We start from the raw sequence: 20,578 nt of genomic DNA on the forward strand, positions 1-20,578 counted from the left end.
CTTATAAAACTATACTACGTAATGTATACCTGCATTATAATGTAAACAAAGTCAGGTTAGTAAAGTTTGACTGAAGGTGCAAACCACATGGCTATACCACTGTATATTAATGTCCAATGGAAATGTAGTTATGTATTGCAAACTTTTTAAAGATAAACAATGAAATATTAGTTGTATTAAATAAACTTACTCTACATGCCTAATACTGTACACGGTATAAAGCACTGCATACATGCTAACACCTAAGACATATGAACACTGATAAGAGCTGGGAAACTGTTCACTCTTCAGATCTGAGCTTTCAAATTGCCTTTTTAAGTGGAAATGCATTCATTATTTTTTAAGCATTTTAAGGTTTAATAATCCAGAAGCAAACACGCAGACATTAAAATATGGTTTATAAAATTGTCACTTTTTAATTCATGTTACATAGCTGTTACATCAGGCATTTGAACATTTTCACAAGGCTTTTGGGGGGGACTACAATCAACGCTCAGCAAAAACACAATAGTGGTCTGTATATCTATCGACATCACTGGACAAACCAAAAGATCCTGCAATAAAAATTATTTAACCAAACCCAGGAATAATGGGTATGCAGTACTTCCCATACCAGTGAATACTGAAAGATGGGCATGCATGAGCTTTTTACTTACTTTACTCTATTGTAAATCTTAATACAGTGGCACCTTTTTGACTCAGGCATGCTTTAAAAAGTAACGAAAAGCAAAAAGTATTGAATAGAACGGAGTGTCTTGTCATGATTTTTTAGGGGAAATACCTTGGTCGAAAGAACCATTGAGAATTGCCAGGCTAAATAGTGCCAGCTGATTAGCTACTTAACAGCAGCCTTTCATCTTGACAGTACTGGAGTGAAGGAGTGTTCAAGCCATCACTAACGTTCTTCACAAGAGTTTTAATCTTCAGCAAACATGAATTGCACAAGTGGCCAAATTACAATTTGTTATTGAAGAAAGCCTGTCTGCCTTACCCAAGACTGTTGGTGCTTGTTAGATGTGTCTAATTCAGAAAATCTGCAGAGGCCATACACTAGTCTCATAATTAATGGACTGCTGACATCACGTGAGGCTAATACTTTTCTACAGCAGACACTGCACATAAAGGCAAAACGGACAAAACCACAAAACCAAGGAATGGAGAAGTTATTTAAACTGAATATCATCATAACCTCAAGTCAGGTGATTAAAATAACAGGACAATAGGAATTTTCATAAACATGGCTCATTGGTAATGATCATGGGTTTACATGACTAGATAATTGTAAGTGAAACAATAAGGAATGAAGATGTGTAAAAAGTTTTTTTTTTTTAATTATTATTATTTTTCTTTTTTCCCCTTTTTTTTTTAAATTTTTATCTGTCAAGATAACACGCTGGAGTCTTAGTTCTCTCCATCCCCTCCTTCACCCTCTTCTGCTGCATTGTCAGAGGTCCATAACTGAAAGAAAAAGATTTGAAGATTTCTATTATTACTCACGTTTACCGTCATTTCAATTTTTTTTTTTGCAGCTATACTACTAGCTTTACTATAACTACTCGCTACTAGCCATGCAGTAGAGACTGCATGGTAAATATAGGAAAATATTTCATTTTGAAATGCAACCTTTACTAACCCATTGTTTGTTATTACCAAATATCAGCACACCCCACAGGGCTTTTTTCAATTATTACAATTATGTAATTCTTACAGAAAGACATACTGTACTCCAATATAGTTACATCTAATATTGTTGAAAGTCTGTGTTCAAAAGTGGTTCCTGTTATCACTTTTATAGTGATTATATTTTATACAGCTTTAAAGAAACAGCCCTGCTGACTAATACAAAGTGCAACACTGTTGACAAAAACTATAAGGATATGCACATTAATAAGCATAACCCTGTGAAAGAATTCACAATTTTTGTCCAGTCAGAATAAAGACTTTAATGTGGGTTCCATAACTGTAGAACTTTCCCTCAGCGGTGTGTAACTTACTGTGAGGTTGTCTCTAAGTAGCTGCATGATGAGTGTGCTGTCTTTGTATGAGTCTTCATTAAGTGTGTCAAGCTCAGCAATGGCTTCATCAAAGGCCTACAAGCAGATTCAGAATTTGAGTAAATTCAGTTAAGGTTTAACATCACAAAACTAAATGCCAAATGAAGGATTTGCCTTTTTTGTGTGAAAAACCCATCACCCACCTGCTTAGCCAGAGTACAAGCCTGCTCAGGAGAGTTGAGAATCTCGTAGTAGAAGACGGAGAAGTTGAGGGCCAGACCCAGGCGGATAGGGTGTGTGGGCTGCATATCCTTCTTACTGATGTCAAATGCATCCTGATAGGCACTCTGCGAGTTGCTTATTGTGTCTAAGATGATGGAAAGGAAAATGGTAAGGATTTAAAATATTAAACGCCAAAATTAATTCCATGCATTATTTAATACCAACTAGCTATAGGCCTTGGAAGGGAAGCCATCCTGAAATCTCTAAAAAAAAAAAAAAATACCATTAAAGCAAAAAGTAGTCTCAGCTAACTTTAACAAACAAACAAAAAATAAAATGACAAAAAACCTCTTAAATTAAATAACTCAAGTTGTCAAGTTTTTAGCTACGACTTGTTATTATGCAAGTCATTCACTCATTCTTTTATTTATTTAGGACTAATGACATTTCATTACACAACAAATAAAACACATCTACATACATGTAAATCATATATTCTGCTTAAAGATATAAATATATATTAGCTTAGCTTTTTATTATGTTTTACTACTCGTTCATCATTGCACGTGGGGACTGATAAGAGTATTGAACAAATACGTGATTTTCTACTTTAAAACCAACCAGAAGTCAGAAGACTGCTGATAGGTGAAGGCAGAGAATTCTCTCAAAACTTGTCTCAAGTCATTTCCTTGATTTTGGTGATCCAACATGCCCCAATGTGACACAACAAACCAATGTCTGCAATAAAAACCTTTTGAAATTGAAACTTTAAAAATTGAGGAACCAAGTAAACAACAACATTTTTATCTTATCTATAGTCGTCAATAATCAACTGTGCATCTAACAGTTTAGTCTGCACTACTGTAGATCAGGGAGCTCAGAGTGCAGCATTGTGGTTTTCTACAACAGCGGCTGATGGATTTTGTGAAGAGAGAATGCATGATAGTTGGTCAGACATGTTCAGAAGCTGCTGATATTTTCAAGCACAACAGTCAAACTTACACGAAATGGGGTGAAAAACATATCAAGGTAGAAGCAGTTTTCTGTGCAGAAACAGGTCAGAAAAGTATGGCCAGGCTGGATTGAGCTCACCAAAACTATGCAGTTTCAGTGCACTTGTGCCCCTGTTTCCACAGATTGCTCTTTTTGACTGACAGGAAGTAGAAGAACCCCATGTAGACATCAGCCTCTGGGTTTGGCATCTTGCATTTTGAGATGCTTTTATGCTCGCCACGGATGTAAAGAGTGCTTACTTTTACTTTAACTTTAAGGCTTTTTACTGTAGCCTTCTGTCAGTTCAAACCTGTCCAATAGCCATTCTTCTCTGATCCCTCTTATCATGGCATTTATTGTTAACAGATCTGCCACTCACAGGATGCTTTGTTTGTTTTTCACAACATTCGGTGTAATTTCTAGAGACTGCTGTGTATGAAAATATGAGCAGATTTTTCTGGACTGTTCTGTGGTGTCATATGCTTAGATAAGTGGATAATTTCAGGAACCTGCAGAAGTATGTGTTTCTATTAAAATGATCAGCAAGTTCAATCCAATCCTTTTATCTTTGAAGAAAATATCAAAGAAATCATGTTTCTTAGGGTTTTTAAAGAAAAACCACACACTTACCCTTCTTATTATCCCCAGAAGCAACTTCTGCAAGATATCTATAGTAGTCACCCTTCATCTTTAAATAGAAGACTTTACTCTCAGCATTAGAGGCGTTATCAATCAAATATTTGCTCAGGAGCCCCTGAGGAGAAAGCAAAATACAGAGAACAAGGTGGAATACTAATGCTTTTAATATATGAAAAAATAAAAATATTGAATAAGAAATAAAAAAACTACAGAGCAGTTTTAATGCTAGTGGGCTGCAATAGACAAACATAGAAAGAGAAATACAGACAAAAATCATTCCCTACACACACTTCCTACAAAAGCAAATAAAGTACAAACGATCAAAACAGCTTGCTCTTGATCTGGGAGTGGAACTGTGTGTAAGGGCATCACATTTGTAAAAGAAACAATGATCTTACATGCACATGCAAAAACGAAGCACAAATGTGTATGTGTACGCAGCCTGCCTACATCCTGTGTGAACCCAGCCTTTTCCTTTAGCTTATGAGGTCAGTGATGAGAGCCTAAAATACTCCTTCACCCAGGATGCTGTTGAGCCAACACGGTTATTCTAAACAGGAAGGCTGTATTGTGCCTTATTATCAACTTGAACGAATTCATTTACAATTCACAAACAAACAATGGTATTTTAAAAACATTCACCCTACAAATATATGCAATGCAAACTCTAGATTTCTTTCTTTATATTTAAGCTTCATTGACAACAGCTAAAAGCACTGAGCCAAACTCAATTTGGTAGTTGTAATTAAAAGAGGTCTTTCTAACACGGAGCTGCGGTTATGTAAGCGAAGGGACGAGAAACCACAAGTAGAGAGCAGGAGCTAAACAAAGCAAACCTAGCCAACACCACCACATCTGCTTCCTTTCAGAGCAACCTGCACAGTCTCTCAATCAATCATTAATAATAATAGTAATAATAAATGAATGGTCAAAATTCAGAGGTCCAAAGAGAGATCTTCCCCTAAATGTAGACTGTACAATCAGAATCAGCTTTATTCGCCAAGTGTGCGCAGACACACAAGGAATTTGTTGCGGTTTTTAAGGTGCTCTTGGTACATACATACATATCTGGCATGATATTTTAAACATTTAAAAAGTAAGGATTTACATATTTACATAGTACTTTGAAAAAGAGCCAGTAATTAGAGATGGAGAATGAATTATATAACACAGGTAATAATCCCTGTATGGGGGGTGGTTGGGGGGGGTTCATTCTCCATCTCTAATTGCTACCTCTTTTTTATGCCAGATATGTATATATTTATGCATGTATATAGGGATTATTATCTGTGTTCTGTTATTCATTCTGTACAAACAACACAAACACAGATGTCTGTCTATACACACACGTGGCGTAATGGAACTATAGCTAACATGAGTGTAACATAAAATACATATAAAATAAATTATTCATTTATTTCAGACCAACCGTAACTTCATAGACCATTAAAAAAGCATGTAGGCATCTTTACACTAGAGTAAGCTATAGTCAACAAGGCAATTGATACAAAACACCTATTAAAAGTGCTGAAATCCCAGTACAAATATAAATAGATTTTTAAAAAAAATCATTGTCAGGACTTTCATAACACCAGCTAAGTCTATTAATACTCACCAATTATACTGTACAAAGTGTTTACCCTTCTTCTCTGTTTGACTATACTATACTATTGTATGTTTCTGTCATATCCAATGCTCTCAACACAAGTCTTGGTAAAAATCGTGGACACTAAATTTACTAGTGAAATAATAAGAAGCCATTTGAGACAATCATCACACATTGAGCAAGAAACACTGGATTCCTTTGTCTCTGCGTAGTGAATGTGCATGTAGGAAGTTCACGTGTAGGAGGCCATGAACCAACACTAGGGGGCTGAAGCAGGTAATCTGGGAGTCCAATCTACTGCTGTCCACACACATCTAGTAGATGCTGAAGGAAGTACTCTGCTACAGAAACCTTCCCATACAAGTCACATAAGCAGCTCAAACAAATATAAAAGAAATGGAAGTTGTGTTGGTTACAGGAATGGGTCAGCTAAAAATATAGACCAGTATGACTAGCATTTAAGGAAAGTGAACGATGCTTCAGTTTAAACTAAATAAGCAAAAACACACTTGGTTGAATTTGTCCATGCTTTGTTCAAACTATTCATTAGGTGACTGACAAGAACACACACCATGAACGTCAAGAATCAAGGTCATATGGCATTCTACAAGATCATATTCTGTGTAGAACTGAGTAACTGTAGCAGCAACAAAGCTTCGAACTAAGAAGATATGCGTCTCTCTGCTGACTGGACGTGGGAGGACAGGGACGCAGCATTTCTGCCTGCAGCACATATTGATTGTGAGCAGCTGAAAGGCTAGGTCAATGCACTGATGTTACCGGAATCAATTGCTGCATTGCTCTGGAGGAGCTTCAGATGTGAGCATAGCAAAGTTCTCTCTCAGCCACATCTTTACACGGTATATTATGTTATATATTATATTACACTGTTCTATGTAGCACCATGGTCCTGGAGAAACGCTCTCTCATTTCACTGCCTCAGCTATATATGGTAAAAGCTTCTTGACTTCTTGAATTGACTTGTGTAGTACTTGTGCCACATCCATGCTTTAAACATAAACACATCTCTTTTTGCAAATCTCATTAATATGAAAATACGATTTCGATTTAAGATTTCTAATAATCTGTTCTACAGTCTCAGGTTTCCCGAGAATATAAATGTGTTAATCAGGTGTATTGATCATAATCGTGCAAAAAATGCCCCAGCAGTCTATCGGTTTAATACAGATGTGCATTACACATCCACTTCGATGCAGTTCATGCCTTTCCCTTTCTAAACACTAAGCTTCTGATAACTATCTTCTGGCTCGGACGTCGTGATGTGTGGTGAGAAATTGTATGGGGTTGTTTTTTGTTTTTGCTCACACTGAAAAGCCTATACGATATAACAGATTTTACCAGAAGCATAGCCATGCCTTACCAGCACGTCGTGGCAGATCTCACGCAGCTCGGCCTCCACTTTCTCTCTGTACTCCTTCACCATCTGAAGCTTCTTGTCGCCGCCATCCGTCTTCTGCTCGATGCTCGAGATGACTCTCCACGCCGATCTTCGGGCCCCGACCACGTTTTTGTAGGCGACCGAAAGCAGGTTCCTCTCCTCGTTGGTGAGCTCGGCTCCATGCTCAGTCACTGCCTTCATGGACGCCGCCATGTCGTCGTAGCGCTCGGCCTGCTCCGCCAGCTTGGCCTTCTGGATCAGCTCCGTGTTATCCATGAAGTGAAGTCTACGGCAGTCCAATAAAGAAGAGAACACGAGCGAAGAAACGGACTACAGGACGGATCGGGGAAGTGAAAAGCGAGCTGGTGATGCGGTTATCCCAGACACACCTGCAAGATCAGATCAGAAGGCGTGGACGTTAGAGAGATTACGTTACCGGAACAAGCTAAAAGGCGCAAAACGGTCAATAATCTTATAGCTACACGTCTAACAACACACAGCTGGATCCAGGAACACGATCTATCTAATCTAAAATGATCCGTGTGTGTGAAATGTGAAGCCAATACACGCACCTGTCTGTATGTATGTATGTACTATACACCATGCACCAACACACCTAGACAAATTCCTGTACATGGAGATAAATCTGATTCCGATCTACCTGATGACCCAGCTATCTTTATAACACCTCGAAACATCAGACTGATGGCTGGGTTTATTAGAGATGCTTTCCCAATAGATACACAACCTTAAACACTGCATCTAAAACTACTACTAGTGAATATTTACCAGCTAATATTACTACTAAAGCAGCTAGTTTACAACCTCAGGCACCAGAACACACGATAAACACTGGTTTAAATAACCTCTTTGTCAAAACACAAGAAACTACACGAGATTATTAGGAACTCATGTATTAGAGACATTTTTAACGGTTAAAAATAACGGATTTTTACGTTTAAAAATAACGAATTTTACGGTTTAAAAAAAACGGATTCGTGAGTAACTGATGCTAATTTTTTACCCTAGTTTGCTATCAGGCTAATATTAATTAGCTACTCAGGATTGAGTCTATTTCTGACAGCTACGTTTTTCTTCGCGGCGATATTAATGAATTAATATTTTCAAAAGTGCGATTTTCTCCAAAAGAACAAGAAAAAACAAGCAATGGAGAAAACGCCAACCTTTACACGGTTACAGAATCCACCACTCCGCAAAGCCAGCAGCGAACGACCCTCTTTTTGGTTGGTTTGGAGGGAGAACAGAATCCGACTAACGTCAACCTAACGTGAAAAAGAAGGCGTGGTCACAAACGAGGAAACCCAATGAGATTGTATTCTGACAGCTCGGAAGCGGTAACGTTGACCAATAAGGATTCAGAGCGACGAGTAAAGGCGGGATTCGACGCCACGGACTTTACACCAATTAGGTCACGGGAAAATACGTCACCGTCGCCATGGATTCAGAGTCCCGCCTCCATATTGTATACTCAGCGGGCGTGGCTGACTGGTTTAACCCAGAAAATGAGTAATGTCGCTTTAATGCATGTAAATCGTTCCTAAAGTGCTTTGCTTTGCACTTTAGTAATTGTACATGTTCTACAAGAATATATTAATTGGACTATTGTTTTGAAGCTTTGCTAACAGGGCGGATGAATAAGTAGATATTGATTTATGATGATCATTAAAGGTTCTGATGGTGTTGTAATGGTTAATAAATGTTTTGTGGTTTCCTTAATGTTTCAGTCAGAGCTGTGGAATAGAGAGCTACATGTGTAATAGTAAATCTGACTTGTGTTCAGAACAGTAAAGCCTGGCTGCTGGTGCAAAGCTAAATTTTACTGGATTGAATTGCTTTGTCAGCTAGTTTGGGCTTATCTCCAATAAGGTGGACATTGATTCTTGTGCCTGTGATTTCCAGCTGTGATTCTAGGCCTTGCGTTTGGGCTTCTATGCTGCATATTGTGTTTAACTTGCTCTCACAATGAAGTTTCCAATTAGTTCACATTTTGCTTCATGGTTTGCGTCAAATGCCAATTGCTTATGATTCAATTTGGCCAGCAGATTTGCTGTATTGACATTTTTACTTAATTGGTTTATTAACAGATTGAGAGCTTGCTTGAAACAATTGATTAGCGAGGAGAAAATAGATTTATTCTGATGCTCTGTATAATGATTTATCAGCTTATCCCAAAGACAGTGAATTGTCCCCCATACTCTCTGCAATGAAATTTGTAATGGAGCAGTGTAAGTGAAGAGGACGTCATACTGTATGTAAGAGACAAATTGAAGTACTGTAAATGAACTGGGCATTTAAAATGCTTACCTATGCAGCACTGTGGAAATAGCAGTATTGATTGGACCTGATGTACCCATTCAGTGCCCATATTCCAGTTCTCAGGTAGTTTCTAACACTGATTGTGTGACTGGATTTATCTATTTTCACATAAACATAGTTTCTTTGGTTGTAAGTTTGGATAGATTACAAGAAACATTGCTTTTTAGATTTCCCCTCAAAGTTTTTATTTAGTGACCAGGTCAAGTAAAGAAGTCAAGAAGCTTTTTTGTCATTTCAACCATATATAGCTGATGCAGTACAAAGTGAAACGAAACAACGTTACTCCAGGACCATGGTGTTACATAAAACAAATACAGAGCTAAGGACTGAAGTAAGTTAGTCCTTGACACATAAAGTGCATCTGTGTAACCTGGTGCAAACAGTGCAAGACAAGACAAGACAAAAAGACAGTGCAGGACAAAAGAAAGTGCAAGCAAACAATACAAGACATTACACCCAAGCAGCGCAAACAAGTGTACCAGCGATGCTTCACATTACTGCATCAAATGTGGACACAAAGGGTAGATCCTGATTTTTCAAACAAACATAGTTTATTGGTGCAGGAACATATCAAAATGACTTGTTTCATACTTTTGATATATTTGACTCATGCCCCAGTATAGTGCCTTAACAGTAAATTGTGGAATTTCACTATGGGTCTGACATGGTGTCCATTTTGTTTAAGAACAATGGGTCATCTGATATGCTCTGTATGAGGAATACTGGAGATCTGTTACACGGGTTGGAATGTTTCCTTGCACTATAACACATTTCTATTGTAAAGAGTAATGCCAGAAGATCTAACAGTCCTGTTTGCTGATGGATGCTTTGCAGATCCCATGCATGCACTCCATCTTTTCCATTGAGGAAAGATACCTGGATGGTTTTCAATCCTAGATCAGTTGTTGTGTCCCTAAACAGTTATGAGTGAAAAATTGCATGCACAGGAGGTTCTAGCTGTGGTGGAAAGTCACTGTTCTTCGCATAGAGCTATACTCTATACTCTAAGTGTACATTTATCAAGAGTTTTTAATTAAACTGCTGAGTTTAATTAATTATAATTAAAAAAGAATGGGACAGAGATAGGCATAGATAGTTTTATAGGCATCTCAGGTAGGTTCCCCAAATGGGAAGAAGTTTGGGCTCCTAATAATCTGACACCAATGAAAACCTTTTCAAAAACTAATTCTAAACCATTAAACATTATATAATGACCAATATCTTAGCCAATATCAATATCTAATAGCCTATTTCATACGATCACAACCTGAACACATACATCAATGACCCTGAGAAAAAATTGAAGAAACCCTCTTACAAAAATATGTCACATTTGCACTATTTGACCCAAATACTATTTTTACACTATTATTAATAAGTCCTGAAAAATTCATCAGTGTATTAAGTAACAGTGATAAAGAATGAAAATCACCAAACTTTACTGGACTCTGACCATACAGGGTCACATCTATTACTCATGAAGTTATTGAAAGTTAAAGTGATGGCATGTTATTAGTGGCACCATTGCAATTGTCCTTTTTAGCATTCTGCGTCCATTTCTCACCTCCCCCACCCAGTCTGCTCCTGTTCTCGCTTGTGAACTAGATCAGTCAGGCTGTCAGCTAACACTTTCTGCATGGTCGATTGCTGTTACGTAATGTGTGTTCTTTCACTGGAAAGGAGGGAGGAAAAAAGAGGTTCAGGGCGTTGTCTGGCCTGCTGAAAACCTGCCTGGAAACAGAGCTTATCCAGGTCTGCCTACTCATTCACTGTATCTCTCTCTCTTTCTCTCTCTCTCTCTCTCTCTCTCTCTCTCTCTCTCTCTCTCTCTCTCTCTCTCTCTCTCTCTCTCTCTCTCTCTCTCTCTCTCACACACACACACACTCATATTACCATTTTTGTAGAATATTGCAAATGGGTTTTGTATTATATGATATTGAGGTATGTATTGTAGCTCAATAATGCCTTGGCCACATCTAACCTTAGTAAAAAATACACTGGATTTTCAAAAAAATATATAATTTTTGTAGCCAAGTATTCATGGGGACCAGCCAAATGTCTCTGTAAGATCAAATTCGTGAAGTATTTCTGCAATTGTGAGGACATTTCATTCCTATAAAGATATAAATACAAGCCCACACATGCACACTCTATTTCCATACACCCTGTAAATAAACAGACTTTTTTTTTTAAAGTAAGTTGAGTCAGAAAGTGAAAGGAAAATTACTGTAATCATACATACAATTTGTATGGAATTGCAAGAGAGTGAAAAAAAGAGTATAAATTAAGAACAATATTCTATTTGTTTATCATTAATTCAACCAAGGGGGGCACGGTGGCTTAGTGGTTAGCACGTTCGCCTCACACCTCCAGGGTTGGGGGTTCGATTCCCGCCTCTGCCTTGTGTGTGTGGAGGTTGCATGTTCTCCCTGTGCCTCGGGGGTTTCCTCCGGGTACTCCGGTTTCCTCCCCCGGTCCAAAGACATGCATGGTAGGTTGATTGGCATCTCTGGAAAACTGTCCGTAGTGTGTGAGTGCGTGAGTGAATGAGTGTGTGTGCCCTGCGATGGGTTGGCACTCCGTCCAGGTTGTATCCTGCCTTGATGCCCGATGACGCCTGAGATAGGCACAGGCTCCCCGTGACCCGAGGTAGTTCGGATAAGCGGTAGAAAATGAGTGAGTGAGTAATTCAACCAAAATTTCACTTTAAATGTAACATCACCTCTGTATTTATATTTATTTATAAATTTATATCCAAGCACATCATAAGCATACCAAAAAATTATCAGGTTATAATTATGATATTCTTGATTATACAGCTTGCTAAGACATTATGCTTCTGTAATATGGGCTCTGCTGATTCTTTAAGCTGTGAGTTGGCAGAGCAGGCAGCGTCATGCTGGCCCACATCACTCACCTGTAGGGCTAGTTTCATCACGTCCTCCTGGACTGGTGCACCACCTGAAATGGCCATATGAAACCAAGGGAAGGGAATCCTCTCTTGCAGAATCTTTTGCTCTTATTGCTATCAAGTTCTACAAAGCGATGATGGGGAGTGTTTGTCTTCTTCAATCCTGTATAACGTTCTAGTTTTTTCCAATATGTTAATGTTACCTGTCAAATACACAGCAATTAATGACATGGAACTGGGAGATTGTGAGTGTTTGCTGCTCATAACTGTAGTGTAGAATCTTTACAAACTGACAGTTTGATCAATTTCCATTCATTTTCATCGGCATCAAGCTGTTATTACAGCCAGCTATTATGATAACCCTCTACCTTTATATAAGCTAGCTGTGTGGCTATTCAATTCTGAAGAAAACAACAGGAAATAAAAAGCTGAAATCAAATCATGACTCGATTTGTCTCAGAGTCATAAAGCTGTATCCACACTAATTGCCTAATATCACAGCAATCAGAATGTGACGGCAGCAGAATGATTGAGGATGGCAGGGAGGATATTCGGTCCACAAAGTGGTGATAAAAGGGGAAGAAGGGGGTGGGGTGGGGGTTAGTGGTGCTGAGGAGACTCCCCAGAGATGAGGATAGATATTAGTCTGATTGCAAGCTCCTGTGCTGGTTTGTGTCCATGCTTATTACTCTGCTGATGTTATTCGTTCATTTGCCAAGATAAACAGTTTGTACCAAGCAGCACAATAGTAGAAAAAAGATCACCAGTATTTGAAATCTGTTCTCTGAGAAAGCAGTTTCACTGCACTTACTTATGTCTTTTGTTCTCTGCCTTGTCCGAAAACCCAAAAGGGCGTGACTGCTGTCGCAGTGTCTTTTTACTCCCATTATCTGTCTCACTTGTGTGTAACTAAGAGCTTTCAGTACCACACCCAGGTGATTGTTGTAAGACTCAAGCACAGGCATAAATATTACATGAAGTACTTGATTCATGAAGCTTAATGACTGAGTCACCAGTTTAGGGGTTGAGTCCTCTCCAGTCACTCAAAGCCTTGGAAGTGAGTATAGGAGATTTAACAGCACTAGGAGATTTTGTGCTTTTACAATTACATAAGATTAGGTTGTCTGTGCATAGAGTCAAAATCTGTCAGATATTAAAGTGTAAATTAGCTGAAGCTAGCTGTTTTTTATGACTCAAAGTTCAAACAAATACAGCACCTCCCTCAGCTGTGCATACTTAAATAGTTAATACGTATAGTTAGTTATACTTAATACCTAACTTGCATTTGAAACTTAAGATTAAAACGAACACACTCCCTTCCTGAGTGATCAGAATGTGATTGACAGGCAAGTTGAGAAGCCTTTTTTCTCACGATTGAGGTGCAGAAGTTTTCTTCTGTTTACAGAGCCTGAGGCAGCCACATAGACCTGAATTTCTCCTCTGAATAGAAATTTTATTGACAGCTAACTCAGCTTTAAGATCAACTACTTATATTTGGCAGTTTTTATATATAGTTGTGGAAAACGTATAAGATCAGGGAAATTCTAAAATTGTTTCATGTTTTTGGACTTTGAGACAGTGAAGTTTGGATAAGAAGATTAAGAGTTTTTGGGGGAATTTGGCCCTGGAGCAGTACTAATAAGTACTACAGTTATTATTAGCTTCCTGCAGGTATCTCTGAAAATATAACCGTTTGTCATAGTGTTCTAAAAAAAAAATCTTTAAAGGTTCCCCCAAAGGAACAAGCTAAATAACTCTTAACCCTATGTTTAACTCTAGCAAGCAATATGTCGCTTATATCATGTGAACATGTAGAGCTGCAACTATTGTCGCTGGTTACCACAAACTGTCCAGTTGGCAGTAGCTATGTGTAGCTTTTAAAGCAAACTATTTCAACACAAATTAAATAATAAACTATTCAGTGTGAAAATGATTTGTTTGATTTGCATGGTGTGATATTGTTCAAACTTTGTTGGCAGATAAGCAAAACAAGATGATCACTCACACTCAGGGAAACGGCCACAGAGAACATTGGATTTGTGGAGTGAGTAATGTAGCAATTAGCTAGCATCACATTGTAATAATAAAAAGTAAATTAGCTTGTATATATTTACAACATGATGTTTACAGGGCTCTCAGGTTTTGAAGACAGGCAAGCGTGACATTTCCATGTTCTTGGAAATCAATGGCAATCATTTTTGACAAGTGATGTAAATAAATGCTAAGGATTTTACAGCCATAGTACTGTAGCAATCATAATTAGAAATGCATCAACCTTATCTGTGCTGGTAGTTTTTCTCTTTTGGTTATTTGAATGCTGGGGATGCTTCTGGTTTTAAATACATGTGACTTATAGCAAAGAAAGAGAAATCTGTGGTAGCATTTAAAGTGTGACTGGCATCATTCTGAGACTGTCGAAGAAATCACAGCGCTATCCTTCGTCTGATAGAGCTGATCGTATGGAGACCCCCTATAGGCCCTGGATGTCAGAAGTTCTCTAAGGTGTTTTGATGGCACATATATTGAGGCACAGCATTGTTTTCATTTGCGAGACTATAAAGGCCCCAGGCAGAACCACTACTCATTTGTCATACTGCAGAGGTGCTGTAATTCTTTTCAGCCTGTTGTTATGCTAGTTCATTATAGTACAGAATAATGTCTGTGGCAAACATGATTGTAAAAGCTATATCTGTCATGTTTTCTGTGTAGCTGCTAACTTTACAATGTTTCTTAAGTTATCATTGTTAATATGCCAGACAATACTTAAGCACATTTTCTGAAAACCCCTTATAATTTTCTGGAATCCTTTTTGGCATATTTATAGTCAAAAGTCTATGATTTTAGGTTTGTCAATTGTGAAAGAACAGGAGTAAACCAGTTTTTTATTTTGTTATGGACCTGAAGATTTGCATGTTATTTGTGTGCATTTCCTTAGGTCACATCAGACCTAAGTATACTGTCCAGGCAAGAATGCACAAATCCATATACTAATCCATACAACATTTCATACACTACTCAAATATTTCCTCAGCAGGCTTCGAGCAATTTGAACAATTCCATTTTTACCGTGTTATGCCAGTTTGTCAGTCTAGAGTAGTATCATGACCATATGGAGTCCAGCGACCACTCACCATCAATGCAGGACTCAGCTCTCATAGTAATGAAATATTCATTGATTTCTCTGAAAAGCACAGCTCGCAGTCCCGGCTTCTGTACATTATGGCTTGGAACAGAGATGGAAAATAGTGGTCACCAGAATTTAATCACATTCTGTAGTAATATTTGACACAAACAGTAAAGCATCACCTTAACCCAGTTTGGTGTGTGAACAGGTGGGAATTTCAAGATTTTGATAGTAGTTAAAGCCTTCAAGCCTGCCTTTCTGTTGAGATATGCTTACGTTCTCATTCTTATCTATATTCTTTTGATTGCTCCCTGCAGGTCTCCAGAATTATTATTTATGATTTCTATATTATTATTATTATTATTATTATTATTATTATTATTATTATTATTTGTTGTTGTTGTTGTTGTTGTTGTTGTAGTAGTAGTAGTAGTAGTAGCTCTAACTTTGGCTGTGCTGTTCATAGATTTAAAAACTTCATGTTTTCATATGCATGCATGGTTTTGAATTTTATAATGATTGCATGCATATCTGAGCTTGCCCTCTTGCAAAAAGCTCAACAGAAATAAGAAGATGTATATCTGACAATTCCAGGCGGTTCAGAACATGACTGTATTAGATGAAATTGCAATTGCTAGCCATTTGTTGGCTTGTTGGCTATGAGAAGTACAGTGTACAACAGACATCTCTCACAGACCAACAGGCAAGAGAAACTTTTTTGCTGATGTGCAGGTTAAAAAAAAAATTGATAGCTAAGCAAATGTCTTGTTATCTGGGCAATCTCTCTGGTCATCTCCTATTCTTTTGTTGAATATTTTAGAAGTCAAAAAAATGTATGTCAATTCCTGTTTCTAGTTTTGATGAAATAACTGAACCTTGAACAATGGATCTCACCTGAAACTACACCTAAGCCCACCCACCTATATCTTACATATTTCTGTTTCTTCTTTTGGTTTCCTGTGGCACTGGGTTCCAGTGTATATCCTGTGTATGTTTTAACAACTCCTACACCTTAAATGCAGCAGGGGGCCTAATTGTCTGTCCTAAAATTGATCTCCACCTAGTTTTCTAACCTCAAAACCTATACCATGTTCACTGTTAAATGTATGATCAACACTACAAGTCTCAGAGATGGCAGAAAGAATGGAGAATACACTCTGGAAAATGTATCTCCTGGCTTTCTTCTGTCCTGTCTCTTTCTCATGAAATGTAAACCAGACACTCCTGAGCCTGAGAGACAATCAGACCTAAAAACATCTCACTTATTTTAGCAGTGCTTTAAATAGAATCATTCCCACTAAAGAAACTCTACAGAGAAAGACATAACAAAGAGGAAATGACCCGCTTCACTGTTAAGTGGGAGATTGTTCAGTTGGCATTTGCTACAACAAGGAAACTCTGGAAATCCCCACATGCTGAGGTCATTGCAGCCAATCTTTAAATATACTTCAGTATGACTCTTGTTTGAAGATATTTCAGCAAATAGGGAAACTACATTTCTTTTTTTTACATCCTCCTACTAGCATTCAGTGAATGTCCATAATGGCACCTGAATGATGTCACTGAAGTCACTCAAAACTTCTTCACTCAGACTTTTCATAGTAGACATGATTGTATGTCATATCATGAGATGACATTGTTTTCTTTTGCCATTTGCTGGATTAGTGGAATTTAGTTTGAGTTCGCAGTAACAGGATATGACTAAAAGTCACTTGTGTAATAGTATCACCTCAATATTTATTAGTTGTATATTTATAATCACACCCTCCAGTGTCACCCATATGAGGTTCCACTTTGAGTTTGGTTCCTCTCAAGGTTTCTTCCTTTACTAGTCAAGGGAGTTTTTCCTCCCCAAAGTCACCTGAGAAACCTCAAACTTGCTCATTAGGGATAAATACAAACACTAAATATATCTAATATTAATCCTGAATTTTGTGTTCTATTAATCTTTATATTATTCTTTATTATTATGTTTATAGGGGGACACGGTGGCTTAGTGGTTAGCACATTTGCCTCACACCTCCAGGGTTGGGGGTTCGATTCCCGCCTCTGCCTTGTGTGTGTGGAGTTTGCATGTTCACCCCATGCCTCGGGGGTTTCCTCCAGGTACTCCGGTTTCCTCCCCCGGTCCAAAGACATGCATGGTAGGTTGATTGGCATCTCTGGAAAATTGTCCGTAGTATGTGATTGCGTGAGTGAATGAGAGTGTGTGTGCCCTGCGATGGGTTGGGGTGATCCAGGGTGTATCCTGCCTTGATGCCCGATGATGCCTGAGATAGGCACAGGCTCCCCGTGACCCGAGGTAGTTCGGATAAGCGGTAGAAAATGAATGAATGAATGAATTATGTTTATGTTCTGTAAAGCTGCTTTGAGACAATGCCAATTGTAAAAAAAAAAAAGCTATACAAATAAACTTGAATTGAATTTATTTATTTTTATTTATTTCTTTTAGAAAAAAATACAATTTAAGGACCTGAATCCGACCACTGCGCTCCTTTGGGTGATTACATAAATGATTACACTAATGAAACAATAGCTAATTAATTTTCTGGATAATGGAGGCATCTGGCTAGAGTCAGACAAGGCCATATTATACATATATCATTTAACAGAAAACTGATCAGTCTTTCAAGGTGAGACACAATTAACAGGTTGCCTGTACAGCAACAATGTCCCAAAAGTGTATTGTTTATGTAAATATGTGGGATTGTAATTCTGTGCAAATGACAGAGAATGGGCATGAGTGATTAACTAAATACACATGACATCAAAACACAATCTTTGCAGTATACCCCATAACTTCTTTTGTATAATTTTGTGTTGAGAAGTAAATATCAATGAGGTACGTGATTAGATCTGCTTACTGTATACTGAGGCCACTTTTTGAATGAATCTTTACATTTAGAAAACATTTACCCTGGAAGGCCATGACTTTGGTCTAGAGAAGTGACGGGTATTTACAAAGCCTGGTTGATAACTTAAGGCTAAATGGATGAACCGGATGCATGGGCTATAATGCAGAATTAATATCGATAGTGTTCTGAGCTCATACAGATCATTCACACATTAATCTTTTTCTGACTTTCCCGAACAATCACTTTATAGAAGTATTAAGAAACAAATTGAAGAACTTGAATAACCTTCATTCTATTTGCAGTAGAAATTATTTATAGGTGATCAAAAAGCAAATTGGAAGATATGTTTTATTATGATATATTTATTTTTTTAAATGATAAAATAGTGTGGTTTGCATTTTCCTTGATATGTAAAACATGGTGAGACTTCACTATGAACTGGTTTCAGCTTCTATTACTGTTCAGCAGGTAGTCCTGCCACTTCCCAGCTCCTTGGTGCAATCCTGAGGGTTACAGCCTTATATTTTGATCCTTCCCTTTTTTTCTCTTTCTATCTTTTTTCTATCGTACATTGTACCCTTCAAGAGAGTGTGTCAGTCTGTGTGATGGGAAAGGGGAGTGTGTATTAATAATGCACTCAGAAAAGAGGTGTGAGAGGAATGTTAATATACTTAAAAAAAAATAAAATAAAAAAAGATTGTTCAGAAACATTTATTACTGATAACTAATTCATCATTTAATGTCTAAAATTGCTACAATTACATTTGTATCAAAGTACCATTAACCATTACCATTGATATTATAATTACTCTATCCTGCAAAGTCTTATGTGTAGGAACACATGGCTTATAACACTTTTCTATTTGAATTGAAATTTTCTGACTCAGCAATAAAAGTTATTTCTTCTTCTTTGGGATCCTTTTTGCCTTTGAATCATACATTTTAAAATTACAAGGCAACAAAACAGCATACATATCAAACATTTTAGTGTTTTAATCATTCATTCATTCATCTTCTACCGCTTATCCGAACTACCTCGGGTCACGGGGCCTATCTCAGGCGTGCCTATCTCAGGCGTGTCTATCTCAGGCGTGCCTATCTCAGGCGTGCCTATCTCAGGCGTGCCTATCTCAGGCGTCATCGGGCATCAAGGCAGGATACACCGTGGACGGAGTGCCAACCCATCGCAGGGCACACACACACTCTCATTCACTCATGCAATCACACACTAGGGACAATTTTCCAGAGATGCCAATCAACCTACCATGCATGTCTTTGGAGCGGGGGAGGAAACCGGAGTACCCGGAGGAAACCCCCGAGGCACGGGGAGAACATGCAAACTCCACACACACAAGGCGGAGCCCCCAATCGAACCCCCAACCCTGGAGGTGTGAGGCGAACGTGCTAACCACTAAGCCACCGTGCCCCCCGTGTTTTAATCATACGACTAAATATTCATCCCATCCACTGTCCTGCAATGTGTGTTGTTGTTGTTGTTTCATTTTCACTTGATTTTGTGTGTGTGTGTGTGTGTGTGTGTGTGTGTGTGTGTGTTAGAGCTGACTGAGCTGTGATGAGTGTTAGGATTCTCCTCAGAAAAGCATGCGGCTCGGATGCGTCACTCCTAATAGCAAACTAGTCTGTCTGAAAAAGCCAGTGTTTTTCCTCCCTTTCTCACCTCCCCTCCCCTTCATGTCTCCACATCTGCACTTCATGGAACCAGAGCTTTCAAAACATTTTAAGGGTCCATGATGCTATTTTTAGATCATTGTTGGTATGACTAAAGCTTTGTGCTTGGTTAAATGTATGTAAAGTAAATAACTATATAAGTATCTCCTCATATAAACAATACTAATGGACACAGAAGCCTGACTGAGCAGCCTGAATGATGGCAGATGCATGTGCACAAGAGGGAGGGTAAATAAGAGATGGACAGGATGTGACTTTATATTCACAATCAGCCGTCAATCATTTCTTTCACTTTGTTGCTTACGGGTTAAAGTAATTTGCTGTAATTGTACACATGAATTTAAATGGTGTTTTAATCTGTTTTTTAGGGAAAGTAAACCAAATTAATCGAGTTTTATGATGGAAAATTAATGTTTTTTACTGTTTTACTTTCAGTAAAAAATAAGAAATGGAACCTGATAAACTTTTTTAAGTTTAACATTTAACATTTAACATTAGATTTAACATTTTTAAAATACAGTGTTATGGCTGTACATAGGACCACTTGGCATTTTCAGAAAGCAAGCAGTCATGTTCTCTCAAGCATGTGTTTGGAAGACTGTTCATGACCACAGATGAGAAGCCAACATTGAATTCTGCTCGGGTCTGACACTCATCTCTGATATTATCAATCCTAAATGTGTCCATGGCAACCAGAAAAGGGACTGATGATCAGTCACGGCCTTCTCTGACGCACGTTGGCCCTCATCTATGTTGCTATGGCGATGTTAAACAGCTAATATGTAGATTAGCACCCTGAGACATTTGGA

At 38.1% G+C, this 20,578-nt stretch overlaps 1 protein-coding gene across 1 annotated transcript; it reads right to left on the reverse strand.

Annotated features, from left to right (window-relative positions):
* Positions 1 to 391: 391 nt before the first annotated feature.
* On the reverse strand, positions 392 to 8,170 carry ywhaqa (tyrosine 3-monooxygenase/tryptophan 5-monooxygenase activation protein, theta polypeptide a). The gene is made up of 6 exons (XM_060866413.1): positions 8,038 to 8,170; positions 6,836 to 7,242; positions 3,840 to 3,963; positions 2,198 to 2,361; positions 1,995 to 2,090; positions 392 to 1,458 (listed from the first exon to the last, which is right to left on the reverse strand). Exons 2-6 carry the CDS (start codon positions 7,127 to 7,129, stop codon positions 1,402 to 1,404), a joined length of 735 nt encoding a protein of 244 aa, XP_060722396.1. The 5' UTR covers positions 7,130 to 7,242; positions 8,038 to 8,170; the 3' UTR covers positions 392 to 1,401.
* Positions 8,171 to 20,578: the final 12,408 nt, after the last annotated feature.

Source organism: Tachysurus vachellii, chromosome 3, assembly GCF_030014155.1.
Source record: "Tachysurus vachellii isolate PV-2020 chromosome 3, HZAU_Pvac_v1, whole genome shotgun sequence".
Lineage (NCBI taxonomy): Eukaryota > Metazoa > Chordata > Actinopteri > Siluriformes > Bagridae > Tachysurus > Tachysurus vachellii.

What these genes read in the sequence shown, in the direction of transcription:
- ywhaqa (XM_060866413.1), bottom strand. Translation starts at nt 7,129, where the DNA reads ATGGATAACACGGAGCTGATCCAGAAGGCCAAGCTGGCGGAGCAGGCC. An exon ending in AGATCTGCCACGACGTGCTG is followed by an intron (nt 3,964 to 6,835) that starts GTAAGGCATGGC and finishes CTTTCTCCTCAG; the next exon opens with GGGCTCCTGAGCAAATATTT. An exon ending in TACTTAGAGACAACCTCACA is followed by an intron (nt 1,459 to 1,994) that starts GTAAGTTACACA and finishes TTTTTCTTTCAG; the next exon opens with TTATGGACCTCTGACAATGC.